This window comes from Centropristis striata, chromosome 15 (assembly GCF_030273125.1).
Source record: "Centropristis striata isolate RG_2023a ecotype Rhode Island chromosome 15, C.striata_1.0, whole genome shotgun sequence".
NCBI classification, from domain to species: domain Eukaryota; kingdom Metazoa; phylum Chordata; class Actinopteri; order Perciformes; family Serranidae; genus Centropristis; species Centropristis striata.
Genome location: NC_081531.1, coordinates 3042048 through 3069437, shown reverse-complemented (window position 1 = coordinate 3069437; position 27390 = coordinate 3042048). Strand labels below are relative to the sequence as shown.

The 27390-nt window shown below is 35.4% G+C and overlaps 2 protein-coding genes across 2 annotated transcripts; both read right to left on the bottom strand.

Moving 5' to 3' along the window:
• Positions 1-610: 610 nt before the first annotated feature.
• Positions 611-17864, bottom strand: LOC131986959 (cytotoxic and regulatory T-cell molecule). Its single transcript, XM_059352099.1, has 11 exons — positions 17822-17864; positions 13684-13824; positions 13433-13585; positions 11599-11718; positions 10395-10592; positions 8961-9098; positions 6158-6229; positions 4172-4237; positions 3910-4059; positions 950-1030; positions 611-777 (listed from the first exon to the last, which is right to left on the bottom strand). Exons 1-11 carry the CDS (start codon positions 17862-17864, stop codon positions 611-613), a joined length of 1329 nt encoding a protein of 442 aa, XP_059208082.1.
• Positions 17865-23427: 5563 nt separating this feature from the next.
• Positions 23428-24982, bottom strand: LOC131986842 (histone H2A). The gene has a single exon (XM_059351974.1). It carries the CDS (start codon positions 24658-24660, stop codon positions 24274-24276), a length of 387 nt encoding a protein of 128 aa, XP_059207957.1. The 5' UTR covers positions 24661-24982; the 3' UTR covers positions 23428-24273.
• Between the last annotated feature and the right edge of the window lie 2408 nt (positions 24983-27390).

Sequence of the window (27390 nt, the reverse complement as noted above, 5' to 3'; positions counted from 1 at the left end):
TTAAAAATACAATACATTGTTTAGCAAAACTCACCATATCGCAAAATTTAAGAGCTGATATCTAGACATTTTCCATGGTTTTCTTGATAAAGATTTTGGTTTTTATCAATAAAACCATGTTAAATGTCTAGATATCAGCTCTTAAATTAAACTCTTATCAGCTAACTTTGTTGTTATTATTATATTTGTCCAAACAAATGAACCTTTAGTTGTAGCAGACATTAAATTAACAAGAAATTGAAGATTGGCTTGCCACGTTTTTGCAAATTCCAGTGGGTGAATGGGTGAAAGTATTACCCAGAGAGTCCATTAGAGGGCTCTGTTTATCTCACTTTACATGACATTACCAGCTCCATGGGGTTGGCCAAAGTTATTATATTTTTCCTAAAAACACTCATCACTCATTCATGTTTAAAGAAAGTACTCCACGGTGTTCTAGAAAAATATAATTTATTGGTGAATGTCAACACAAAATGTAAAAAAAAATATTTCACAGTAAAATACAATACTGTATGACAGTGAGCACATTACTTTCAGTAAGAATCTTACTTTATCTTTCAAGCTAATCATCTTCATCTGTGAGCTATAATGGTGCTAATGATGCTAAATGCTAAAGCTCCGTCTCCTTTATGTTGCAGGCGGCTGCAGGCTGTCCCGGGGTCAAAGGTCGAGGAGGCTGCTCTTCTTCTTCTCTCCTCTCTAGTGCTGGCGTCCAAGCTGTGCCGATCACTTTTGGCTGTTCCACGTCGTACTGTGTGAACGCTGTTTGGGAGAGCCCTGTGAGAGAAAAAATATCATATTATAATCAGCAGAAACAGGTAACTGTTCATATATTTCAGGTAGAATCAAAAGGTCTTAGTTTGATGAATTGAACTCGTCATTTCTGTCTTTTTTTGGAAGCTGTAATCAGTCAGTAAACACACTTTAATATTAAGAATAATCTGCTCACCTCTTCGTCCTTGTGCGTTCTTCTCTTCCTGGCTGGATTTAGATTTACTGCTCTCCTCTGATGGATCAGGGTCTTCATTCTCTGCAACAATTTAAACATGAATACATTTATTAAAACAAAGTGCACATTTGCAGTGTAGATGTAACTACACGGCTACGTTCTCCCTGCAGGCCTTGATGTTCAAATCAGATTTTTTTGCGCAGATTAGATTTTTTTGTTTGGCTGTTGACATTATATTTTAAACGTGGCCTATATCAGACTGCTCACTGTCCTGAACTGACAGTGCAGAAGAGCAACATTTTTAACTTTGCGTTATAAGAATGGTGTAGGGGAGAAAGGAGTAAATGTGGTCACTTAGGCCCCGTTCACACGAGGACGGTCTGAACAGAAGACACAAACATGGCGTCTCGTCTTCACTTTTTATTCCTCGTTTAGACGAGCGTTTTCGGGAGGAAATCTGCTGCATACGGTGACGCAAAAGTGTGTGAAATTGTATTGTATGCAGCCAGGCGGCATCACTTAAAGCCATAAGAGCATCTTTGGGCATGCAGAAGTTTTCACGCCACACATTTTCATCAGCTACTCCTTCCACAAAGTTCTCCTCCATCACTAGATCTCCCAGGTCTCGTTCACAGCCGTCTGGCTCCTCCCACCAGTTGGTGCATCCAGAATGTGATGGAGGTAATTCCAGATCCTTCTCTGTTCACTAATACTATCTGTACATATCCTGGACATTTGGTGGAAAGACTCCTGTAAGTTTATTAGAGCTGCCAGAGCAGCTTGAAGGTCCCACCATGGAAATAATCCCACGTTTCTTTATTTCCTGTCCTGGAGCATGTATGTGACGTAAACACATACGTGACGTGAGCAGATCAGATCAGAGTTTTGTGTCTTGTCAGTGTAGACGACACGCTACGGAGGAGAGGATTCAACTTTTACACTTTGGAGGGTGGTTTCAGATTTGTGCGTCTTTAAGCCCCAAAAACGCCGTCACCGTCTAAACGAAAGGCACTTCCGATAAAATATTTTGTCGTTTTCACCCGCGAGCGTCCTGGTGTAAACGGGGCCTTAAGCAGTAAATGTGCAGTGCTAGTTATAAAGTAATAAAGTATGCAGCTTCTCCAGACCAAGTTGAGCTCCCTTTTTATTGCTTTCTGTTGTTAAAAGTGAAGGGGTTAACCCTGGAGGCTCTCTGACCACAGTGGGGAGCTCTGGAGGGACCGAAAAGTCAGATGAAATGCGACACAACCGTTCAGACTGAGGTCGCTTTGGAAAACATCAGATGTGTATCTGATTCAGGACCACATATGAAAGTGGCCTGGATCTGATTTGTGCTGTTCAGACTCCAGTTTAATCGAGATATGCTTAAAATTAGATTTTGGCCTCTAATAGGACTTCTGTCCTTGTCCCAGTTTACAGGCACCTGAGAAAACGGAATAACTGACGGGAGTGTGTCCTCCTCCTCAACACTAGGTGGCGATATGCTTCGTTTCAGTGGGTTAATATGACGCCCTTTTCCAGTTGACCTATTACATCATAATAAACAAGTGGAGAAAGGCGGGAAACCGGCATCTTCGACCAACAAGAACAACAAGATGGATGGTGGTGTTGAGGCGCCGGGCTACAACAGAAGTCTGTCTTTGGTTCGACACTTTGTTCCGTTGCTACTGACCGGCTACTGCCACCGGCTTTCTTGAATGTTTTTGTTCCGGGGTCATACGCCAGCACGGGGGTGGAGCATGTGGAGCTAATCGAAAATCCTATTCCAGTCTTATCATCTGGGTGTTGGAGAACTCCGTCATTAGTCGGACTAGCACGTTTAGATGCACTTCAGTTGTCCAGTTATAGTCAGATTAAGACAATAATTAATTTTTTACAAGTGTCATGTAAACGGGGCGGCTGTGGCTCAGTTGGTAGAGCGGTCACCTACTGGTCGGAAGGTTGCTGGTTCGATCCCCGACCATGGTAGCCTACTTGTTGAAGTATCCTTGAGCAAGATACTGAAGCCAAAATTGCTCCCGATGCTGCGTTCATCAGTGTGAGAATGAATTCCCAGTGGTGGCAGGTGGCACCATTTAGGGTAGTCTCTGCCACCAGTATGAATGTGTGGGTGAACGGGAGAATGAGCGCAGTCTGTAGTGTAAAGCTCTTTGGATAAAAGCTCTATATATACACTAACGGTCAAAAGTTTTAGAACACCCCAATTTTTTCCATTTTTTATTGAAATTCAAGCAGTTCAAGTCAAATGAACAGCTTGAAAGGGTCCAAAGGTAAGTGGTGAACTGTCAGAGGTAAATAAAAAAAGGTAAGCTTAACCAAAACTGGAAAATAATGTACATTTCAGAATTATACAAGTAGGCCTTTTTCAGGGAACAAGAAATGGGTTAACAACTTAACTCTATGGAGTCTTGGGCTATTTTGTCCATTTTTGAATTCTTTTCATGTCTTTTTTTAGTCATTTTGTGTCTTTTGGTGTCTTTTTTTTGTCATTTTGTGTCTTTTTTTAGTCATTTTGTGTCTTTTGGAGTCTTTTTTTTTGTCATTTTGTGTCTTTTTTTAGTCATTTTGTGTCTTTTGGTGTCTTTTTTTGGTCATTTTGTGTCTTGTTTTAGTCCTTTAGTTCAACATAAAGTGGGATTTTGAATCTTTTTTTGTTTTCAAAACACTATCATGCTCAATAAAGAATTTTAAATGTTGCAAATGTGCATTCATTTCAGAGTACACTGAGACATTAAACTGCATCATTTTCAATTAAATTCTGGAAAAGTTGGTGTGTTCTAAAACTTTTGACCAGTAGTGTAAGTAAGTGCACTCCATTTCCCATTAAACGTACTATGACGAGTGTCTTAAAAAAAATCACATATGAGCAAAAAACATCTGATTTGGTCTCATTTGCCTGCAGACTGAATGTAACCTATGAGAAGTTTTGCAGAGAAAATGTAAACATCGGGTCAGCGTACCTCTTTTCCAGGCGAGGTGTGCTCTCCTCAGCATGATGGTGAAAAAGATCACGATCACTAGAAGTCCAAAGATGAGACACGTGACCAGGAAGACCAGTAAGGAGGAACTTCCCTCTGCTGCTGTCTGCATGTCTGACACATCCACGCTGCCTGAGAAACCACAGAGTGACGGGTCAGTTCAGCCAATAATCAATTATTTATATACCAGAGCCATAATAAACCAGTAAACCATGCACTGACACCATTAACATTGAGGCTCTACCTGTTGTGTTGCGCTCAGTGCTGTTAAAGGAAGTGGTTTCTGTTTCCTCAGAGACAAACGGCCGGCCTTAACGAGAGAAGAGAGATTCAATAATTAACCACTCAGAATCACTTCTATATGCAATAAAACATACAATCACAAAATGATCGAAGTAGACACAAATTGACCAAAATAGATGTAAAAAAGACACAAATTGACCAAAAATAGATGCAAAAAAGACACAAATTGAACAAAAATAGATGTGAAAATGACCAAAAACGACACAAAATTATTGAAATAGACACAAATTGACCAAAATAGATGTAAAAAAGACACACATTGACAAAAAATAGATGTAAAAATGACCAAAAAACCCACAAAATTATCAAAATAGACACAAATTGACCAAAATAGATGTAAAAAAGACACAAAATGACAAAAAACAGATGTAAAAATGACCAAAAAACCCACAAAATTATCAAAATAGACACAAATTGACCAAATTAGATGTAAAAAAGACACAAATTGACAAAAAACAGATGTAAAAATGACCAAAAACGACACAAAATTATTGAAATAGACACAAATTGACCAAAATAGATGTAAAAAATACACAAAATGACAAAAAACAGATGTAAAAATGACCAAAAAACCCACAAAATTATCAAAATAGACACAAATTGACCAAAATAGATGTAAAAAAGACACAAATTGACCAAAATAGATGTAAAAAAGACACAAATTGACAAAAAACAGATGTAAAAATGATCAAAAAAGGACACAAAATTATCGAAATAGACACAAATTGACCAAAAATACAGGAATAAATTATTAGACCACCCTTGTTTTCTTCAATTTGTTGTTCATTTTAATGCCTGGTACAACTAAATATACCTTTGTTTGGACAGATATAATGATAACAACAATAATATCTCATAAGAGTTTAATTTAAGAGCTGATATCTAGACATTTAACATGGTTTTATTGATGATGATTTGGGTTATTATCAATAAAACCATGTTAAATGTCTAGATATCAGCTCTTAAATTAAACTCTTATCAGCTATTTTCGTTGTTATCATTATATCTGTAATTATATTATCATTATAATGTACCTTTAGTTGTACCAGACATTACATTTAACTTAATTCAACTGAATTGAAGAACAAAAAAGGAGAAGAAGAAGAAGAAGAAGAAGAAGAAGAAGAAGAAGAAGAAGAAGAAGAAGAAAAAGAAGAAGAAGAAGAAAAAGGCTGCCGTTTCATTGAATTTAGGTCAAAAAAACCCACTGATCTAGGTTTCGGTCAAAACATTTCCTAGTAAGGCTTTATAGAAGACAGTTGAAACAGTAATATTTACTTATTATTATATATGATATCATGATTTTGGTTATAATCAATAAAACCATGTTAAATGTCTAGATATCAGCTCTTAAATTCAACTCTTATCAGCTATTTTTGTTGTTATCATTATATTTGTCCGAACAAATGAACCTTTAGTTGTACCAGGCATTAAAATGAACAAATGCAATGAAGAAAACAATGGTGGTCTAATCATTTTTTCCTGTATTTTTGGTCAATTTGTGTCTATTTCGATAATTTTGTGTCATTTTTGGTCATTTTTACATCTATTTTTTTGTCAATTTGAGTCATTTTTACATCTATTTTGGTCAATTTGTATCTTTTTTGGTCCTTTTTTAAATCTATTTTTTGTCAATTTCAGTCTTTTTTGGTCATTTTTACATCTATTTTTGGTCAATTTGTGTCATTTTTAGATCTATTTTGGTCAATTTGTGTCTATTTAGATAATTATGTGTCTTTTTTTGGTAATTTTTACATCTATTTATGGTCAATTTGTGTCATTTTTACATCTAATTTGGTCAATTTGTTGATATATATTGTATATAATATATATTTGTCCAAACAAATGAACCTTTAGTTGTACCAGGCACTAAAATGAACAATAAATTAAAGAAAACAAGGAGGTCTAATAATCAGATGAATCCTACCTGTCGTGCTTGTTGTATTACTGCTGCTGGTGTTTCTGCTCTCAGTTGATTCTGACGAGGTTGTCGAGTCATCTGCAAGAAAAAAAGAGACAATTCTGATGAATACGCCGATTGAAAAAAGTTTTTCAGTTTTTTGTCGCATGAAGACGGACAAATGAGTAAGTGAATGTTATGTAAGAAGCTGGAAACTGTAACGTTCTGTCTGACCTCTGATTAAAAGGTCTAAATGTCTTTAACTCGCTAAACCAGGAGGCTGGAGGCAGTATCACAATGACCAAAAAAACACACAGAATGACCAAAAAATACACAAAATGACCCAAAAAAAGACACTAACTTACTAAAAAAGACACAAAATTATTTTAAAAAGACACAAAATGACCCAAAAAAGACACAAAATTACCCAAAAAGAAACAAAATTACTAAAAAAAACACAAAATTATTTTTAAAAAGTCACAAAATGACCAAAAAAGACATAAAATGACACAAAAAAGACACAAAATTACAAAAAAAAAGACACAAAATTATTTAAAAAAAAGACACAAAATGACCAAAAAAAGACACAAAATGACAGAAAAAAACTAAATTACTTAAAAAAGAAACAAAATAACAAAAAAAGACAGAAAATTATTAAAAAGACACAAAATTATTTAAAAGAGACACAAAATGACACAAAAAAGACACAAAATAATAGAAAAAAAACTAAATTACTTAAAAAAGAAACAAAATGACCAAAAAAGACGCAAAATTATTAAAAAGACACAAAATAATTTAAAAGAGACACAAAATGACACAAAAAAGACACAAAATGACACAAAAAAGACACAAAATGACAGAAAAAAAGACCTAAATTACTTATAAAAGAAACAAAATGACCAAAAAAAGACAGAAAATTATTAAAAAGACACACAATTATTGAAAAGACACAAAATTATTTAAAAGAGACTCAAAATGACACAAAATGACACAAAAAAGACACAAAATGACAGAAAAAAAAACTAAATTACTTAAAAAAGAAACAAAATGACCAAAAAAAGACAGAAAATTATTAAAAAGACACAAAATTACCATATATTTATTTTTTTCTTGGAATGTTTGTTCTGCACGAAAACAAATCCTCTTAACAGACTTTAAATGTCAACGTCTTGGCTTAAAAGCTGCATTCCTTATTTATTTATTTACTTATTTATTTATATATTTATGTATTGCTCTGTAGCTTTAATGCATGTTGGCTGTATGAAGCAGATTGTGAGTCTGAGGGGTGAAAACAGGTCGCTGAGCTGTCACACTGAGTTCAGATGTTCAGATGTTCAGATGTTCAGATGTTCAGATGTTCAGATGTTCAGATGAGTTTAGTTGAGTTTAGTTGAGTGTTTGTCTCGGCGCTCGCTGTGTTTCCTGTGACGGAAGTCTTAAAATACAGAGTGAAACTTGTGAAACTTGTGAGGACGGAGCTGTGAAACCCCACGCAGCTGAAAACCTCTCAGAGACACACACACATCATCAATGATCTGATACTACAGCTCTAAAAACACACACTTCTCAAACTGGCGGCCCGCGGGCCAATTGTGGCCCTCGTTTTAATATTTTGTGGCCCCCACCTTGATATGAAAGTTTAATGTGAGTTTTATATGAATGGCACTTTACTGTGTTGTGTGTGGAAGGTCCCTTTAATTACTTTTTTTTTGTAATTTTGTGTCTTTTTTGGTAATTTTGTGTCTTTTTTTGGTAATTTTGTGTCTTTTTTGGCAATTTTGTGTCTTTTTTTGGTAATTTTGTGTCTTTTATAGGGCTATTTTGTCAATTTTTTAATTCCTTTTCATGTCTTTCCATGTCTTTTTTGGTCATTTGTGTCTTTTTGTGTCTTTTTATGGTAATTTTGTGTCTGTTGTTGTGTCTTTTTTAGTTATTTTGTGTCTTTTTTTGGTAATTTTGTGTCTTTTTTTGGTAATTTTGTGTCGTTTTTTGGTAATTTTGTGTCTTTTTTGGTAATTTTGTCTTTTTTAAATAACTGTGTATCTTTTTTAATAATTTTGTGTCTTTTTTAGTAGTTTTATGTCTTTTTTTGGTCATTTTGTGTCTTTTTTGGCAATTTTGTGTCTTTTTTTTGGTCATTTTGTGTCTTTTTTTGGTAATTTTGTGTCTTTTATAGGGCTATTTTGTCAATTTTTTAATTCCTTTTCATGTCTTTCCGTGTCTTTTTCGGTCATTTGTGTCTTTTTGTGTCTTTCTTGGTCATTTTGTGTCTTTTTTAGTTATTCTGTCTTTTTTTGGTAATTTTGTGTCTTTTATAGGGCTATTTTGTGTCTGTTGTTGTGTCTTTTTTAGTTATTTTGTGTCTTTTTTGGTAATTTTGTGTCTTTTTTAAATAACTGTGTATCTTTTTTAATAATTTTGTGTCATTTTTAGTAGTTTTATGTCTTTTTTTGGTCATTTTGTGTCTTTTTTGGGACATTTTGTGTCTTTTTTGGTCATTTTGTGTCTTTTTTGGGTCATTTTGTGTCTTTTTTAAAAATAATTTTGTGTCTTTTTTTGTCATTTTGTGTCTTTTTTTGGTAATTTTGTGTCTGTTGTTGTGTCTTTTTTAGTTATTCTGTGTCTTTTTTTTGTAATTTTGTGTCTTTATTAGTAGTTTTATGTCTTTTTTTGGTCATTTTGTGTCTTTTTTGGGTCATTTTGTGTCTTTTTTGGTCATTTTGTGTCTTTCTTTGGTCATCTTGATGCTGCCTCCAGCGGCCCCCAGGTCATTAGAGTTTGAGACCCCTGGTTCATGTGATGTGGTGTGAAATAGAGACAGTTTATTCACCAGTGGTGCTGTGATGGGAGCCAGTGTCCAGAGGAAGTGTGGTGGTGGTCTGGAGGGGGGGAGGGGGAGGGGCTGATGACCTCTGAGGGTCCACTGGAGCTGGACTGATGCTGGTTGTGAGTCTGGACTCGTCCCCTGCTGTGAAGAAGGGGATTTATGTTATTAATAAGAAGGGACAGCGTCAGAGAAACACACTCATGTATTTCCCCTTTCAACGGCAGCAACACATTTGCAGAAAGAGGAAGTTGGACGTGTTTTTAGTCTGGTCAAGTGTCTCAGAGAGTCATGGAGGAATTATAAAGTAAAATCCCTGCGCAGTGCTTTCCCTCATCTGTGACGACACACTGCACTATCACTGTTCCTCAAATATCTGCAGGAATAAAAGCAGAAGTTCTTTAAAGTAAACACGTTTGGGTTGATGTGAAAGCCAGTTTGACTGATTTCTCTCCTGGTGAACCGTTGATTCATGTCAGAGATTATTACAGAACACAAAGAGCAGAAAAGAGTTTCATTTAAGATACATTTGACATGGTTTTATTGACAATGGTTTTGGTTATTATCAATAAAACCATGTTAAATGTCTAGATATCAGCTCTTAAATTAAACTCTTATCAGCTATTTTTGTTGTTATCATTATATTTGTCCAAACAAATGTACCTTTAGTTGTAGCAGACATTAAAATGAACAAGAAATTGAAGAAAACAAGGGTGGTCTAATCATTTTTTCCTGTATTTTTGGTCAATTTGTGTCTATTTTGATAATTTTCTGTCCTTTTTTGGTCATTTGTACATCTATTTTGGTCAATTTGTGTCTCTTTTATATGTATTTTGGTCAATTTGTGTCCATTTTGATCATCTTGTGTCATTTTTTGGTCATTTGTACATCTATTTTTTGTAATTTTGTGTCTTTTTTAGTCATTTTTACATCGACGGACATGGAGACATACACAGTAAATTGTAATGGAAGATTTTATTTTGTTGATTTTTGATCCATTCAAAATTATCTCTTGGCAGTAACAACATTGAATGTGTAAAAATATGACTTTTTTTCGACCACCACCGATCTTTAAAGAAAAAAAAAAAAAAAAGTTTTTTAATTTTTTTAATGGCCACTTTTGTTTCAATGATTGTGTGCATGAATAATTGTTTTAACTACATTTTCAAAATATGTTTAATTTCTAATATAATGTATTCCTCTATACTTGGTATATTAGATTTTTTGGGCGAAAAAATGAATTTTTTTTTTAGGTCAAACAGATATGCCCTGCTTATCCTGCTGCCCCTGCGACCCGGCCCCGGATAAGCGGACGAGAATGGATGGATGGATGAATTTATTAACAATGTTGATTTATTTGTCCAAACAAATGTAACTTTTTTTATTGGTACCAGGCATTAAAAAAGAACAAGAAACTGAAAAAAACAAGGGTCTAATAACTTTTCCCATGTCTGTATTTTGAGATAATAGAAGAATACTCACTGTCTCGTCCAATCTTCATGAAGTCCATCAGAGGTTGTGAATGCAGAGCTGGATGGCGAACGAGACATTTCACAGTGACTCTGTTCTCCACTGACTGAAGACGTAAAATATTCATCGACTCATATTTATTTCCTTCATGATGGACTTGGGTATGAGCTGTGGGAAAGAACAGGTCTGGTAAGTTTCCATTCCTGGGAATCTTTGTTGACAAAATAAATAAAAACAAATAAATAAATCTATTGGTACGCTGAAAAAAAAGATTTTTTTGGCCCTGTAATTATTATTTCAATCATTGATATAAATTCTACCAAAAAATACAAATTCAGTTACTTTAAAACAGCAGTTTTTCATGGAGATCATGGGTGTCTAACTTGCGGCCCGTGGGCCAATTGTGGCCCTCGTGATGATATTTTGTGGCCCCCATCTTGATATGAAAGTTTAATGTGAGTTTTATATGAATGGCACTTTACCGTGTTGTGTGTGGAAGGTCCCTTTAATTACTTTTTTGGTAATTTTGTGTCTTTTTAAAATAATTTTGTGTCTTTTTAAAATAATTTTGTGTCTTTTTTTTTAGTAATTTTGTGTCTTTTTTGGGTCATTTTGCGTCTTATTTTAATAATTTTGTGTCTTTTTTAAATATGTTTGTGTCTTTTTAGTAATTTTGTGTCTTTTTGGGTCATTTTGCGTCTTTTTAATAATTTTGTGTCTTTTTTAATAATGTTGTGTCTATTTTGGTAATTCTGTGTCTTTTTTGTAGTTTTGTGTCTTTTTTAAATAATTTTGTGTCTCCTTTAGTAATAAAAGTAAAGGACACAAAATTATTTTTTTTAAAAAGACAAAAAATGACCCATAAAAAGACACAAAATGACCCAAAAAAGACCAAAATGACAAAAAAAAAAAACCTAAATTACTTAAAAAAGAAACAAAATGACCAAAAAAAGACAGAGCTGCTATTTTTTTGTTTGCACACGACACAAAACTTTTGGATGAAATGAAACTTAAAGGTCACAATGATTATTTCAGTCCTGACATTATCAGAAAACAGATCCATGTCGTGTTTCTACGGCTCCTTTTGGTTCACTTCTTCATTACAATGAGGCTTTTGCCAATTGTTCTAACTTCACATCTGCACTTTTTTTTTTTTTTTTTTTTACAAACTTACCAAACATTTCAGGTCCTTGATCCAATTTCCAGAAGATCTGAGGAGGATGGTGGTTTCCTTCTGCAGAACATTTTATGGCAAACTGTCCATCATGTTTTGTCATTTCCATTTTGGGATGTCCTTTAAAGTAGAGAAAACATCAGAAGAATCAGAATCACAATCACCTTTATTGTCATTGCACAGAGTAACAAGTACTAGGACAACAAAATCAGCCATCAACCCGTCCAAACATATACATAACATACATACAATATGAAAGAGGGGTGGACAGGACAGGGAACATTATGACATTATTATAAAATGCTCAACCAATCATTTATAGCGGGGCAGATTAGCAAAACAATTGTGCATTTAATGACTAAAGCATGAAAGTTTCATCATATAATCTACATATCCAAACGTTGTATTTTAAACATGACCTCAGTATTGCATTTTTCCATTTTTCACCCCATCACTCTTCATTATGACCATGTTTATCTTTGTCAAAATTGCAACTTTGTTCTAATAAAGATACTTTTGCTGCCTCGGCCATAATCCTGTAACAAAATTTAGTTTTAAGCCTCAATTTGGCTCAGTTTGGGAAATTTACCCTACAAGTATATGGGTATTTTTTCTAGGTTTAAAGGTAGAGACTTGGACTTGTTACATGGAATTTTATGACTGTCAATGGTTGGACCTCATCAAGTCAAGTCAGTCAAGTCAGTGCTTCTATTCTATTACAATATTAAATATGTATATTAAAGAAGAATTAAAAAATAGATTTCTGTAGAAGTTCTGTGCAGCCAATGTGTAATAAGAGCACGTAAATAAAACATAATTGATGTTTACCACTTTTATGTCTGCAAAAAACCCCACAAAATCTAAATTTAACAGTCTGAAATTTGTTACCAAGGGTTGAATCTGAAACCTACGGTGGCCCAGAGAGCTCACAGCGCTGCAACTTAATAAAACACATGCAAATACACAAAACACATGCAAATTGAGAAAACATCTTCATCAATTTGACAACACGAGCAAAACATTTAGAAAACGCTGCAAAGACCACAACACAACAGAAGTGTTTCCAGAGGACACTTAAAAGTGATGCACACGTCTGGACACGCTAGTGATGTTATCACGTTATTTCAAGATTATGATAATTTAATGTTATAACATGATATATAGCGTTAGCCCGCTAGCCCCTATCAATCACATTGCAGTTAAACAAATCAAATAAATTAATGATACATGTTTTAGTTGGTCTCTCTCAACGGCACCAAGTTGGTTTTGGTCTTGCTAGCCCGCTAACGCTAGCACGCTATGGATCGACCGCTAATGCTAACAAGCTATTGATCGGCCGCTAACACGCTATCGATCAGCCGCTAGCGCTAACACGCTAACGATCGGCCGCTAACGTTAGCATGCTATGATCAGTCGATTACGTTATAAAATGAAAATATAATTATCTTGAAATAACGTGATAATATCACAAGAGTGTCCAGACGTGTGTATCACTTTTAAGTGTCCTCTGGAAACACTTCTGTTGCACGTTTTCTAAATGTTGCTTGTGTTGTCAAATTGATGAAGATGTTTTCTCAGTTTGTTTGTGTTTTGTGTATTTGCATGTGTTTTCTTACGCTGCAGCGCTGTGATCTCTCAGGGCCACCGTAGAAATGCCTCCACGTCTGAAAATAAACCTCTTGGTCTATAGAAACCATAGAGAAAGTTTCATACTTTAGTCATAAAATGAACAACATCGTCCATATAAGAGCTGATCCGCTCCACTAATAGAGTCACAGTGAAAGTCAGAGCTTCGGTAGTAAACATCCTCCATATTATAATCTGTTCTCCTCACCTAACACCGTCACCTCCACTGTCCTCTCCGTGGTTTGGTGGTCGTACTGACTGCAGGTGTAGTTGCCTCCGTCCTTAAAGGTGACGTTTGAAATGCTGATGGAGAACTCAAACTCAGAAAACTTGTCGATACTGTAGCGTTTGTCCTTTAAAGCTGAGGGGAGAGGACATGAAAATATAGGTTTTAATAGAAATGATTGCCCAAACACCAGACGACTTCTGTCGCTGCTGTTTGTTGGATGTTTAATTTACCTTGCTGGCGATTGAAGAACATAACAAACCCTCCAGGGTTCTTCCAGTCCACGTGGGTTCTGTGAGCATTAGTGAGTGGGCAGCTGAGGTTGACTGTCTGACCTTTAAACACGGTCACACGCTGCCACGCCGCAACTGAAACTGCAATGAAACAAATAGGAACATCAGTTTCACTGAAAAGTCACAGTGGTATTTCCACTGTATTCAGATCCTTTACTGCAGTAAAAGTACTAATACCACTCGGTGAAATGACTCCACTACAAGTAAAAGTCCTGCATTCAAAACTTACTGAAGTACGAAAGTATCAAAAGTAAAAATACTCATTGTGCAGAATGGACCCACTCAGATTGTTTTATATATTCTAAATATAATATTAGATTATTTGTGTTTAAGCATAATAATGTTCCTTTAAGGATAACTGACACAAAATTACAACAACAAAAAAACAAAAAAACAGAAAAAATTAAATTATTAAAAAAGACACAAAATTATTTTAAAAAGACTCAAAATGACACATAAAATACACAAAATAACCAAAAAAGACACAAAATGACAGAAAAAAACGAAATGACTTAAAAAAAGAAACAAAATGACCAAAAAATGACACAGAATTACAAAAAAGACATAAAATTATTTTTAAAAAGATGCAAAACGACGCAAAAAAGACACAAAATTATTTTAAAAAGACACAAAATTACCAAAAAAGACAAAAATTAACAATATGACACAATTATTTAAAAAAGACACACAATTACTAAAACAGACACAAAATGACAAAAAAGACACAAAATTACAAAAAAAACCTAAATTACTTAAAAAAGAAACAAAATGACACAAAATTACCTAAAAAAGTAATTAAAGGGACCTTCCACACACAACACAGTAAAGTACCATCCATATAAAACTCACATTAAACTTTCATATCAAGGTGGGGGCCACAAAATATCGTCACGAGGGCCACAATTGGCCCGCAGGCCGCAAGTTTGAGACCCCTGATCTAGAGCAGGGGTCTCAAACTCACACTTTACCGTGTTGTGTGTCGAAGGTCCCTTTAATTACTTCTTTTGGTAATTTTGTGTCTTTTTAAAATAACTTTGTGTCTTTTTTTTAGTAATTTTGTGTCTTTTTTTAGTAATTTTGTGTCTTTTTTTAGTCATTTTGTGTCTTTTTTTGGTCATTTTGATACTGCCTCCAGCGGCCCCAGGGTAATTAGACTCTGAGACCCCTGCACTAGGGTGATACCAAATGTTATCTACAAAAACAGAAGATGTCGGCCTCACTGCTTCTATACGAGTAAGATTGAGAGCCGTGGGCTAGGACCTGAGGGTCGGGGGCTGAGGTTGGATACATATTTAACGGTTCAGGTGCGAGGAAAGAGTCTGACAGGAAACAAAGAGTGTGAATCAACCCTCAGTCACACACACACACACACACACACACACACACACACACACACACACACGACACGAGTGTATTTGTGCTGTGACAGGAAGTGATGTGGTCAGTCCTTTCAGGCTGAAAGAGAAAGTAAAGGCAGCTGTGGGCTGCTGATGGGGGCTCTGGGTGGTTTTTTCCTCTCTGAGTGAGAATGACGAGGCGAGTGGAAAACCCAGATGAACTGTGAGGACGGTGGGCTCAGAGACCCACAGGACAAGGACACTTCACATGAGTGGGACCTTTGACTCAACGTCCGACAACCAATGTGTGAAAAACAAGAGACGATTACTGTAAAATTTGGTGTATAAGTCCCACTTTTTTTCCATCTAAAACGTTGGGTGCAGGTTATACATCGGTGCAACCTCTAGACCAGGGGTCTCCTACTCTAATGACCCTGGGGCCGCTGGAGGCAGGATCAAAATGACCAAAAAAAGACACAAAATTACTAAAAAAAAGACACAAAATTACTAAAAAAAGACACAAAATGACAGAAAAAAACTAAATTACTTAAAAAAGACACAAAATGACCAAAAAAGACACAAAATGACCAAAAAAATACACAAAATTACTTAAAAAAAGACACAAAATGACCAAAAAAGACACAAAATGACCAAAAAAGACACAAAATTAGTTTTAGAAGTCACAAAATTATTAAAAAAGACACAGAATTATTTTTAAAAAAGAGACAAAATTACAAAAAAAGACACGGAATTACCAAAAAACAATAACAAAATTACCAAAAAAAGACACAAAATTATTTTTAAAAAGTCACAAAATTACCAAAAACAGTAATTAAAGGGACCTTCCACACACAACACGGTAAAGTGCCATTCATATAAAACTCACATTAAACTTTCATATCAAGGTGGGGGCCACAAAATATCGTCACGAGGGCCACAACTGGCCCACGGGCCGCCAGTTTGGGACCCCTGCTATAGACCAAAGTAAATGCTGATATAATAAATTTGTACATCAGAGCCTGAAGTTTTACTCTGGCTTATTAAAAATCCCAAATTTTGCATTTACAGTTATTCAGTCATCGAAAAAATGATTAGACCACCATTTTTTTCTTCAATTTCTTGTTCATTTTAACGCCTGGTACAGCTAAAGGTACATTTGTAGCTAAAATATCTGATAAGAGTTTAATTTAAGAGCTGATATCTAGACATTCAACATGGTTTTATTGATAATGACTGTGGTTATTATCAATAAAACCATGTTAAATGTCTAGATATCAGCTCTTAAATTAAACTAATTTTCCCAATAAACCGTCAACTTTTGCAGTATAATGAATTTCCCAGTTAAAATAAAGGTTAAATGTTATTTAGAGGGGGTTAGTTTAACAATAAGCATGTTATAATAAATCATGAGCAAAGTCATCACTTCCAGAAGATTTATCTGCCGTTTAAAAAGAACAAATTCATCGTCTCAGTCTGTCATTATCTCCTCTTCATAACAACACAGCAACAGGTGGACAGTAAAGTAAAGATAGTAGAGTATATATAGAGTATAGAGCAGCCATTCTCAACCTTGGGGTCCCGACCCCAATTGGGGTCGCAAGATGATTTCTGGGGGTCGCCAAATCATTTTGGAAAAAATATAAATGCACAAAATGTATATTAAATGACATAATTTCAGACAGGGAGATGCTTTAGTTGTTGTCTGCTTCATTATTTGTCCAAAAATGTGTCGTATCAACTGAGTTTTGTGTTTTCTGAACTGTACGTGTAAGATTCTGTTCAGTGAAAAAAAAAAGTGTTTAGTCTAAAAACCAGATAAAAACAGTAAATCTGAGGGAAATGATCTTGCTGCATGGACAGATAATTTACCTTGACAAGATTTATTAAATTAGGATTATTAAATCTAGAAATAAGCATGTTGAACACTTAAAATAAGAAATTAACTCTTGAAACACGATGGGGCGGAAAACATGCATGATAAATTGGGGGTCGCGGCTCAAAAAGGTTGAGAACTACTGATATAGAGGAGTGTATATAAAGATAGTAGAGTATATATAGAGTATAAAGGAGTGTACACTGTAAAAAATGTTTGTAGAAATAACAGTAAAACTCTGTCAAATACATCAGAAATAGGGTGTAAAATGAAAAATTGTATATCACCGTATTAGACACTTTTAATTACCGTAAATCAAAGAATAGCGCAAAACTTTTACTTTTTCTGTCATAAACTGGAAGAAACGCACAGTTTTGCTGTAAAAATATAAAATTTTCATGCAAAATTTATGGAGAAATACCATGATGTGTGAATGAATGACACAATTACCCTAAAAAATATTAGATTATTCTAATAATAAGATTATTCAGACTAAATTACAGTTTTTGCTGATATTTACATTTAAATTTAGAATAGAAAATCCACTCACTGTAATTTTTACGGTGAAGTTCTGGCAACCACAGCTGCCGGTATTTTACCGTAAATTAAACAGATTATTTTTTACAGTGTACATACAGAAGTAAAGGACCATCGACTGTATATAAAGAAGTAAAGGAGTATAAAGAAGTAAAGGAGTATAAAGGAGTAAAGGAGTGAATATAAAGGAGTAAAGGAGTGAATATAAAGGAGTAAAGGAGTGAATATAAAGGAGTAAAGGAGTGAATATAAAGAAGTAAAGGAGTGAATATAAAGGAGTAGAGGAGTGAATATAAAGGAGTAAAGGAGTATAAAGGAGTAGAGGACTGACCGTGCAGGAGGACGAGCAGGACGCTCAGCTGCTTCAGCTCCATGTCTGTCAACAATCTGTCTTGAACTCTGCAGCGTTTCTTCCTCTCTCTCTATTTGTTCTCCACTGGGGGACCTTCCGTGACATCACAGCTGTGGTTTCCACTCACCGACTGGTTTCACTCTATTTAAGGTGCTTCTACAGTAAAAGTACAGTGTAGGATCGTTTATATTACTTCCTGTTTCTAAAAGTGAGTTTGCTCTGTGCTGTTGTATAAACTAATTGGCTCACAGACCAAAGTGAAGCTCGTATAGAAGCAGTGAGGCCGACAGCTTCTGTTTTTGTAGATAACATTTGGTATTACCCTATAGCAGGGGTCTCAAAGTCTAATTACCTGCTGGAGGCAGTATCAAAATGACCAAAAAAAGACACAAAATTACTTAAAAAAGACACAAAATGACAGAAAAAAAACTAAATTACTTAAAGAAGACACAAAATTATTAAAAAATTACAAAAAATTACCAAAAAAGACACAAAATTACCCAAAAAGTAATTAAAGGGACCTTCCACACACAACACGGTAAATTACCATTCATATAAAACTCACATTAAACTTTCATATCAAGGTGGGGGCCACAAAATATCGTCACGAGGGCCACAACTGGCCCGCGGGCCGCCAGTTTGAGACCCCTGATCTAGAGCAGGGGTCTCAAATTCACACTTTACTGTGTTGTGTGTGGAAGGTCCCTTTAATTACTTTTTTTGGGTAATTTTTGGGGGTTTTGTGTCTTTTTTAATGATTAAGTGTCTTTTTTTAAATAATTTTGTGTCTTTTTTAGCAATTTTGTGTCTGTTTTTGGTCATTTTGTCTCTTTTTTAAACCATTTTGACTTTTTTCTCATTTTGCATCTTTTTCTTAATAATTTTGTGTCTTTTTTTAGTAATTTTGTGTCTTTTTTTGGTCGTTTAGATACTGCCTCCAGCGGCCCCAGGTAATTAGAGTTTGAGACCCCTGGTGTAGAGGGAGCTCATGGGAATCAAAGTGTTATTACCTGGCAGGAAATGTCATGGAAAAAAATATTAGACCACCTTGTTTTCTTCAGTTTCTTGTTCATTTTAATGTCTGGTTCAACTAAAGGTACATTTGTTTGGACAAATATAATGATAACAACAAAAATAGCTGATAAGAGTTTAATTTAAGAGCTGATATCTAGACATTTAACATGGTTTTCTTAAAAATAACCAAAATCAGTCAGCCAGTCCTCCATCACACGTACATAACTCCCATCCTCCCTCCACTTTAAGTAATTTGGGTTTTTTCTGTCATTTTGTGTCTTTTTTAAAATAATTTTGTGACTTTTTTAAATAATTTGTGATTTTTTTAAATAATTTGTGTCTTTTTTTTTTTTTTTAGCAATTTTGTGTCTTTTTTTGGGCCATTTTGTGTCTTTTTTAAAATCATTTTGTCTTTTTTGTTAAAAAAGACACAAAATGACCCAAAAAAGAGACAAAATGGTGTCTTTTTTTGGTCATTTTGTCTCTTTTTTTAAATCATTTAGTCTTTTTTCTCATTTTGTGACTTTTTCTTAATAATTTTGTGTCTTTTTTTCGTCATTTTGTGTCTTTTTTAAAGTAATTTTGTATCTTTTTTTGGTCATTTTTTTACTGCCTCCAGGGGCCTCCGGGCAATTTGAGTTTGAGATTCCTGGTTTAAACTGTCTTCTATAACGCCTTAATAGGAAATGTTTTGACCTAAACCGAGATCAGTGGCTGCCTGTGTATTTTAGAGTCCATTTTAAGATTCTTTTATTTGTTTTTAAATCTTTAAATGGTCTCACCCCGTCTTACCTCTCTGAGCTCCTCCTCTCTGCTCCTGGAGGTACAGAGGTCTAAACTGAAGTTCAGAGGGGACAGATCTTTCTCTGTTGCAGCCCCCAAGTTGTGGAATGAGCTACCTTTGCACATCAGACAAGCCTCCTCACTGTCCATTTTTAAAACTCATATTAAAACCTATTTTTATTCCTTGGGTTTCAACCACGCAGGAGACTCTGTTCTTGTTTTAGTGTTTTATGGTTTTCTTTTATTTATTGTTTTATTTTTATTTTTCATTTCTAAAAAGCAATTAAACTATTTATTTAGTGTGTATTCCTGTTTTATTAGGGCCACGGGGCAATCGCACCGAGCACTGGTCCCCTACAGCAATAGCTGCCCCGAGCACTACTGTTATACTGTGGATTTCTTCTTCTTCCTCTTCCGGACGCAATTTCGTCCCGCTACTAGTCCTACAACTTGAAGAGTTGCAGGACAAATTATATATCAAAATGTCTGGTTTGATCGGGATCGGTGTGCTATTACTTTTCTCTACAGAATACGAATTTTTCGGGACGTAATTTTGCATTGAAATGAATGGGACGGCCGACAAAAAATGAGCGAAAAAGAACAATAATTGTAGATTTTTAAACGTCTACTTCTCAGGCATAATTTCACCTAGAGACTCCATTTAAACTTTAAACAGTAGACACAAGTCTTGTGTATCGGTGTATTAATCCACGTTTCGATAGGTCATATAGTTTTTTATCAATCCCTGTTCAATGACCATGATCATTTTTGGAGAAATTCTGAGATTATAATGGGTGTGTATTGCACGGAATGTTCGTGTCACAGTGTGTGACATCATCGCCAGAGTGTAGAGGGAGAGAAAAAACTGTCAAAAAATAAATTTGAAAACTGCGCTCCAGGCCGCAAATTCCACTCTACAGAAATAATTTATACATAGAAACGTAGGAAAATTAGTCTTCTCCCTCACAATCCTCTGGTAAAGCTGTCAGAGTTATAGTTTGGGCGTAGGACGCACAGATGATCCACCAACACGCACCAACAGCCTCAATGGCTCCCATATTAAAAACGCAGGAAGATTTCTGAAAAAGGGAGATGTAACAGTTTTTTTAGATCGCTCTAACAAAGCTATTTTTTCATTTTTCTTAAAAAAAACATTTGTAGACGTTCAGGAAGAACTCAGGACGCTCAAAGTGAAGTCGGATCAATGATAGGTATTATGGTTTTGCCAAAAATGCTTTCTGTTCGAGGCCAGAAATTCCAGTCTTTCCACCTCTGTGTCGGGACATTGGCAGTTGGTGGCAGTTAATTCTGTTGATTGCTTTGATCTGATTGCCTTTGCGTTAGCACACACACACACACACACACACACACACACACACACACACACACACACACACAGGTAAGTTTATGCGATTTTCGTTACACACACACACACAAATGTCTCCTCCAGATACACGTTTCACACACACACACACACATTTTGAGGTTAAAGGTCATAGGTTGCTGTATAAATAAATACTTGTAAAGGAATGCTTGTTGTAGTTGTGCTCCTTGTATATAATATTGTATCAGAACATTACTAGTATTAATTGTTATAAATCTCTGAAGAATCTCATCATAGTGTACACACACCGGCAGTAGCCCCCGTGGCCCTTTCACAATTTCCCCAGAGGAAATGTTCTAGTTTATTTTATTGTTTCTTGTTTGCTTGTTTATGTACAGCACTTTGTTGCGGCTGTGGTTGTTTTTAAAGTGCTTTACAAATAAAGTTGAGTTGAGTTATAGCCAGATTTATTTCTGAGGATCACAGAGTTATCATTTCCTTTAAAGACAAACATTAAGCAGTGACTAAAGTCTTCCTGTTCGTTTGTAGTTTAGTGTTCAACACTATAGTGACACCTGCTGACCTACTGGTGACATGACCAAGATAAAATAAATACAAGATAATCTCTTTTTTTTAAAATAGTATAAGTATTCTTTGGATTAAAAAAAAAGATCATAGTTCCATTGCTATACTTAACAACAAAATAAATGTGATTATTATATAAAGATTCACTTATTAGAACACATTGTTACTCTAATTATCAGCTCTTTGGGTTTTTATTGCTTAGACTTTGTGTTTCCTTCTTTCCTTAATGTATAAATCTGAACTCTTGTTTCTTTACTCAGCTGCTTCAGTTCGATCCATTTCTGAAGTAGTTAGTCAGAGATATGAACACAATTTTGTGTCTTTTTAAAATAATTGTGTCTTTTTTAAAGTCATTTTGTGTCTTATTTGGTAATTGTGTTTCGTCTTTGAGTAATTTAGGTTTTTTCTGTCATTTTGTGTCTTTTTAAAAATCATTTTGTGACTTTTTAGGTAATTCTGTGTATTTTTTGGTCATTTTGTGTCTTTTTTCTGTATTTTTGTGTCTTTTTGTCATTTTGTGCCTTTTTTGGTCATTTGGTGTCTTTAAGTAATTTAGTTTTTTTCTGTAATTTTGTGTCTTTTTTTGGTCATTTTTTTACTGCCTCCAGATAATTTGAGTTTGAGACTGCTGATATAAACTGTCTTCTATGAAGCCTTAATAGGAAATGTTTTGACCTAAACCTAGATCAGTGTTTTTTTTTAGCCTCAATTCAATTAAACTGCAGCCTTTTTTTCTCTCTTCTTTTTTACAACCAAAAGCTCATATGAGTCATTGGGTTATTATTATTATTATTGGTGGTTTCAGCAGGTGCAAGTGATGTCGATCAGCCACTAAACAACCTGCGACTGACAACATTAACCACATAGTTAAACAGTAATTATTACATTTAGCTACGAGGACACGATAACCTGTTTATGTCAACACTGCTGTGAGACAAACTGCCTTTAACATGGTGAACACGGCACATTTAGGGACTTCTGGCTTAACAAGTGGCACACTAACAACTGTAAAACTGTGCAAGAGAGTTTTTTGAAAATGTAGAAGTTCCCTCTCATCTGCACACTAAATCCTTCTTGTATCGTGCTCAAATTTCTGTTTGTTACACTTAATTCTGCCTTCTTCAAATTGGCTGCTATTGCCACATTTTGTGAATGATGGAATGTCGTTTACAGCAGTTGGAACTGTGCATTTAATTTTTAATCATAAAATGATTTGTTAAGTTTATTCCTGATGAACAGGATTGCTGGATGGTTGGTAGCGTTAATGATTTCACCTCTGATATGATGTTTTAATAACCGTTTAGTGCCTTAAAAAGCACCAGATGGATTCATTACTCGATTCTTTCTGGGTCAAAACTCAGCAGCTCCAGGGTCTGAGCCCTGTGGAGCCCCTGTGGAGCTCTGGAGACCCCTAGTGGGGGTCCAGACCCCCAGATTGGGAACCAGTGGCCTGTATGGATGGAATAAATCGGCTTTATCAAACACCAGATCTGTTAGAGATTTACATTTTTTATGCAGCGCCATAATTAAACTTAATGTTAACCTTAATGTTGATGTGGCCCACTGATGAACAAGAAAATGTAAAAAAAATGGCGCTCGATATCACAAAGGTTGCTGACCCCTGTTCTACAGTCATGGAAAAAAAATATTAGACCATTGTTTTCTTCAATTTCTTGTTCATTTTAATGTCTGGTACAATTAAAGGTTCATTTGTTTGGACAAATATAATGATAACAACAAAAATACTTGATAAGAGTTTAATTTAAAAGCTGATATCTAGACATTTAACATGGTTTTATTCATAATAACCAAACTCATTTTTCAATAAAAACATGTTAAATGTCTAGATATCAGCTCTAAAATTAAACTCTTATCAGATATTTTTGTTGTTATCATTTTATTTGTCCAAAATGTTTTACCTTTAGTTGTACCAGGTATTAAAATGAACAAGAAAATGAAGAAAACAATGGTATTCTAATCATTTTTCCATGACTGTAGTTACATTAAATGGGAATACTCAAGGTACGACATCATCAAAATTGGACTTAAGTAAAGTACTTCTTGTGGCCTCTACAAACAAATCAAAAACTCTGTTAATTCCAAATGTTTGACTCTAAATTTCCCTTTTCAACCACAGATGAAGTTTCTCTATTATGATCATGTTGTAATAATAAAAGTAAACATCACCTCATCCACAGAAACAACAGCCACCAAAACACACAACTAGAAAACATATAATCAGAGAGCAGGTTTCTAACTACAAACCATTAAAAAAGCTCATGGTGACAACAACCATGCGCGTGTCTCGCGGCTCCAGGAGTTCCCGGATGACAACATGAAACATTCACACTGGCTGTTTGTCTCCAACACATTTATTTCACCGTGACAAACAAACACAACCATTTTTAACGATTGGTAGCAGCATCGCGGGACCAAAACAAAAGCCCCTTCCTTCAGACTGAACCACATGAATGACGGTCCCCCCTGCAGCCCAGACCCCCTGCACCAGCCCAGACCCCCAGCCTCCATTTCCCAGGACTGTGGCAGTCTATGGATGGTCCGTTTCCGATGAGAAGCGGGTGAATGTTTTCCTTGTAGAAACACCAACAGACACTGTCCCCCTACTGGAGAGGTGCTTTAAAAACGAACACTTATATGAAAAAAGTGGCCGAGTGGCTCCGAGGCGGACCCTGTGCGCCATGAGAACCCGGGCCTTCTGAGTCTTTTATTTGCTCTTTGCCGGTTTCTCGGTCTTCTTGGGCAGGAGGACCGCCTGGATGTTGGGCAGCACGCCTCCCTGCGCGATGGTGACTCCTCCCAGCAGCTTGTTCAGCTCCTCGTCGTTGCGCACGGCCAGCTGGAGGTGCCGCGGGATGATCCTGGTCTTCTTGTTGTCCCGGGCGGCGTTTCCAGCCAGCTCCAGGATCTCAGCGGTCAGGTACTCCAGCACCGCGGCCAGGTACACCGGAGCTCCGGCGCCCACGCGCTCCGCATAGTTGCCTTTACGCAGCAGCCTGTGGACCCGACCCACCGGGAACTGGAGGCCGGCCCGGGAGGAGCGGGACTTGGCCTTTGCTCGGGCTTTTCCTCCGGTTTTCCCTCTGCCAGACATGGCGGCGTGTGGATGAGAGAGTCAGACGCGCGGCGGAGCGGCGGACGGTTGAAGCGCTGAGGCCTTTACGTAATGTCTTTGTGCGTAAAGGATTATAAACCGCAAAGGCTCCTCTGATTGGTCAGGTCAGCCTGGAACGGACGGACCAATGGCTTCTGGTCATGAGGAAACGCCGGTGAAGGACGCACCAATCACAGAGGAGGGATGGCACATGCTCATTTGCATAGAGATGCTATTTATACCAGAGTGGGGCGGCGAGAGAGAGAGAGGTGTGTGTGTGATCACAGTGATCGGTTTAATATCAGCAGTCTAGAGATGGTGTGAATTTTTTGGCCTTTTTTCCCCCCAAAACTTTATTTATAGTTTTTTCAAAAAGGAATACACAATGAAAACAACAATAGACAGTCATAATACCCCTCCTTCTCATAACCAACAGTCATCTCGAGTTAATAAAAAATAATAAAAAAAAAACACAAAAATAATAAATAATGAAATTAATATATATATATATATATATATATATATATATATATATATGTGTGTGTGTGTGTGTATATATATATATAATATCAAAAAATAATAAATAAAAATGGGAAGAGAAAAATAGTCAAAAAATAATAATAATAATAAAAAATAATATATATAACTAAATATAATAAGAATATTAAAAAATATATAACTAAAAATAATACATAAAAATGGGGAGAAAAAAATAGTAAAAATAATAATAAAATACATTTAACTAAATAAATAATAATACACATATAACTAAATGTAATAAAAATATATAACTAAAAATAATAAATAAAAATGGGGGAAACAATAGTAAAAAAATAAAAATAATAATTAAAAAAATTAAGTTCAATTTTTAAGCACATTCGCAGAACCAATGCACCAAACACTCCACATTTATAAGTCCAGGTTAGTGGTCATCCACCTGTGGATTTGACTCTCCCTGCTGCTCCCACAGTCTCTTTCTGCTGAAACCTAATAAACATCAGCAGAGTGGAAATGTGTCTCTGAGATGAGGCGTGTTACAGGTTTGGGGAGTTTGAAAATGGAGCAGCTGGTGTTACGTATCACTTGTGAAAAGAAGGTAAAATTAGCTGAATGAAGTTATCATTTTCTTGCAAGGGCATTCCTGGAGAAAGACAGAATATTGTAAATGTACATCTGAATTTGGATGAGAAAAAATTTATTATTAAAGCCTAAAAAAATAAATCTCAGAGATGAAACTTTATAAAGGATTATAGATCACAGCAGCCATTTATTGTTAAAATCATCAGTATTATAGGAAATGTTCTCGATTATCTCCAAAAGAAAATACCAAATAAATCATCACACAAGTAAATTGGGACAAATATAAAGAAACCGACAATTTGTGAAATAATTAAAGACATTTATTAAATTAATGGCAAACATTTTATGTTATTTCATCATACATTTTCACAACAATATTACTTTGTTAGATATCATTTTATTTAATTAAAAATTATTTTTTATTAAAAAATGTAAAAGCCTGGCTTTATTTCATGACGGCATTGTTCCCAGTGAAACTTTAATTTATAAACCAAAAAATGTGAAGGAACCGAATATCTGATCTCATCATAAAGAATATGTTCAATCTAATCTTATTAATATTATCAATGAAATGTCAGAAAATAGTGAAAAATCTCTGTTATAAACCCCCACAGCACACACACATGAATTCAAAAGTCTTGGATAATAATAATAATAATAAACCAACAAGTTTAAATATGAGTAAATATAAGTTTATGACCATATATGACTGTGAAAATCATTAAATATTCATATTTGAAAAGCCAGAACTGTTTGGCATGTTTTGATGCGAAATATTAACTCAAATGAAGAAAGATGTTTTTACTCATGAAAGTAGATTTGAATGATTCAACACAACATTAAAGTTTAAAGGTGTATTTTCACTGGAGTTGATTCCAGTCAGATCTCATTTATATTATCTTACCTATAAAATGTGAAAAATAATAAAACATTACCTGTTATAGATTCCCACAGCCCGAACAGATCAATTCAAATGTCTTGTTTTAATAAACAGACAGTCTCTCTATGTTTAAATATCAGTAAATATAAGTTTATGACCAATAAAAGCATTAAATCTTTAAACTGGAGAAGCTGGAACCAACAGAGAGACTTTTTTTTTGAGCTTCTAAAATGATTATTTGATTATAAAAACAGCTGCAAGGAGTCGATTAATCAGCTAATTGTTGCAGCTCTATTCTCACACATCACACAAAGACTCTGACCCCTTTTCCACCAGAGCCGGTTTCAGGCCGGTGCCCAATTGAAAACAGTTCTTTGATTTTCCACCGCCAAAGAACCAGTTCCCAGCCGGGAAAACTGGTTCCACTATGGCACCAACTGTTTGCTGGTCTTGAACTGTGAACTGCTTATATCAGGGGCTGGGGGCGGGGCTGGGGGCGGGGCTGGGGGCGGGGCTATCTGACCAACAAGACCAACTCGGCCCGTTGAGAGAGACCAACTAAAACGTGTTTCATTCAATTATTTGATTTGTTTAACTGCAATGTGATTGATACGGGCCAGCTAGCATGCTAACATTAACAGGCAATCGCTAGCATGCTAACCTTAGCGTGCTAGCAAGACCACGACCAACTCGGTGCCGTTGAGAACGACCAACTAAAACGTGTATCATTCATTTATTTGATCTGTTTAACTGCAATGTGATTGATACGG

What these genes read in the sequence shown, in the direction of transcription:
- LOC131986842 (XM_059351974.1), bottom strand. Translation starts at nt 24,660, where the DNA reads ATGTCTGGCAGAGGGAAAACCGGAGGAAAAGCCCGAGCAAAGGCCAAG.
- LOC131986959 (XM_059352099.1), bottom strand. Translation starts at nt 17,864, where the DNA reads ATGGAGCTGAAGCAGCTGAGCGTCCTGCTCGTCCTCCTGCACG. An exon ending in CTCCCATCACAGCACCACTG is followed by an intron (nt 6,230 to 8,960) that starts GTGAATAAACTG and finishes TTTTTCTTGCAG; the next exon opens with ATGACTCGACAACCTCGTCA. An exon ending in CACTGAGCGCAACACAACAG is followed by an intron (nt 4,060 to 4,171) that starts GTAGAGCCTCAA and finishes GTGGTTTCTCAG; the next exon opens with GCAGCGTGGATGTGTCAGAC.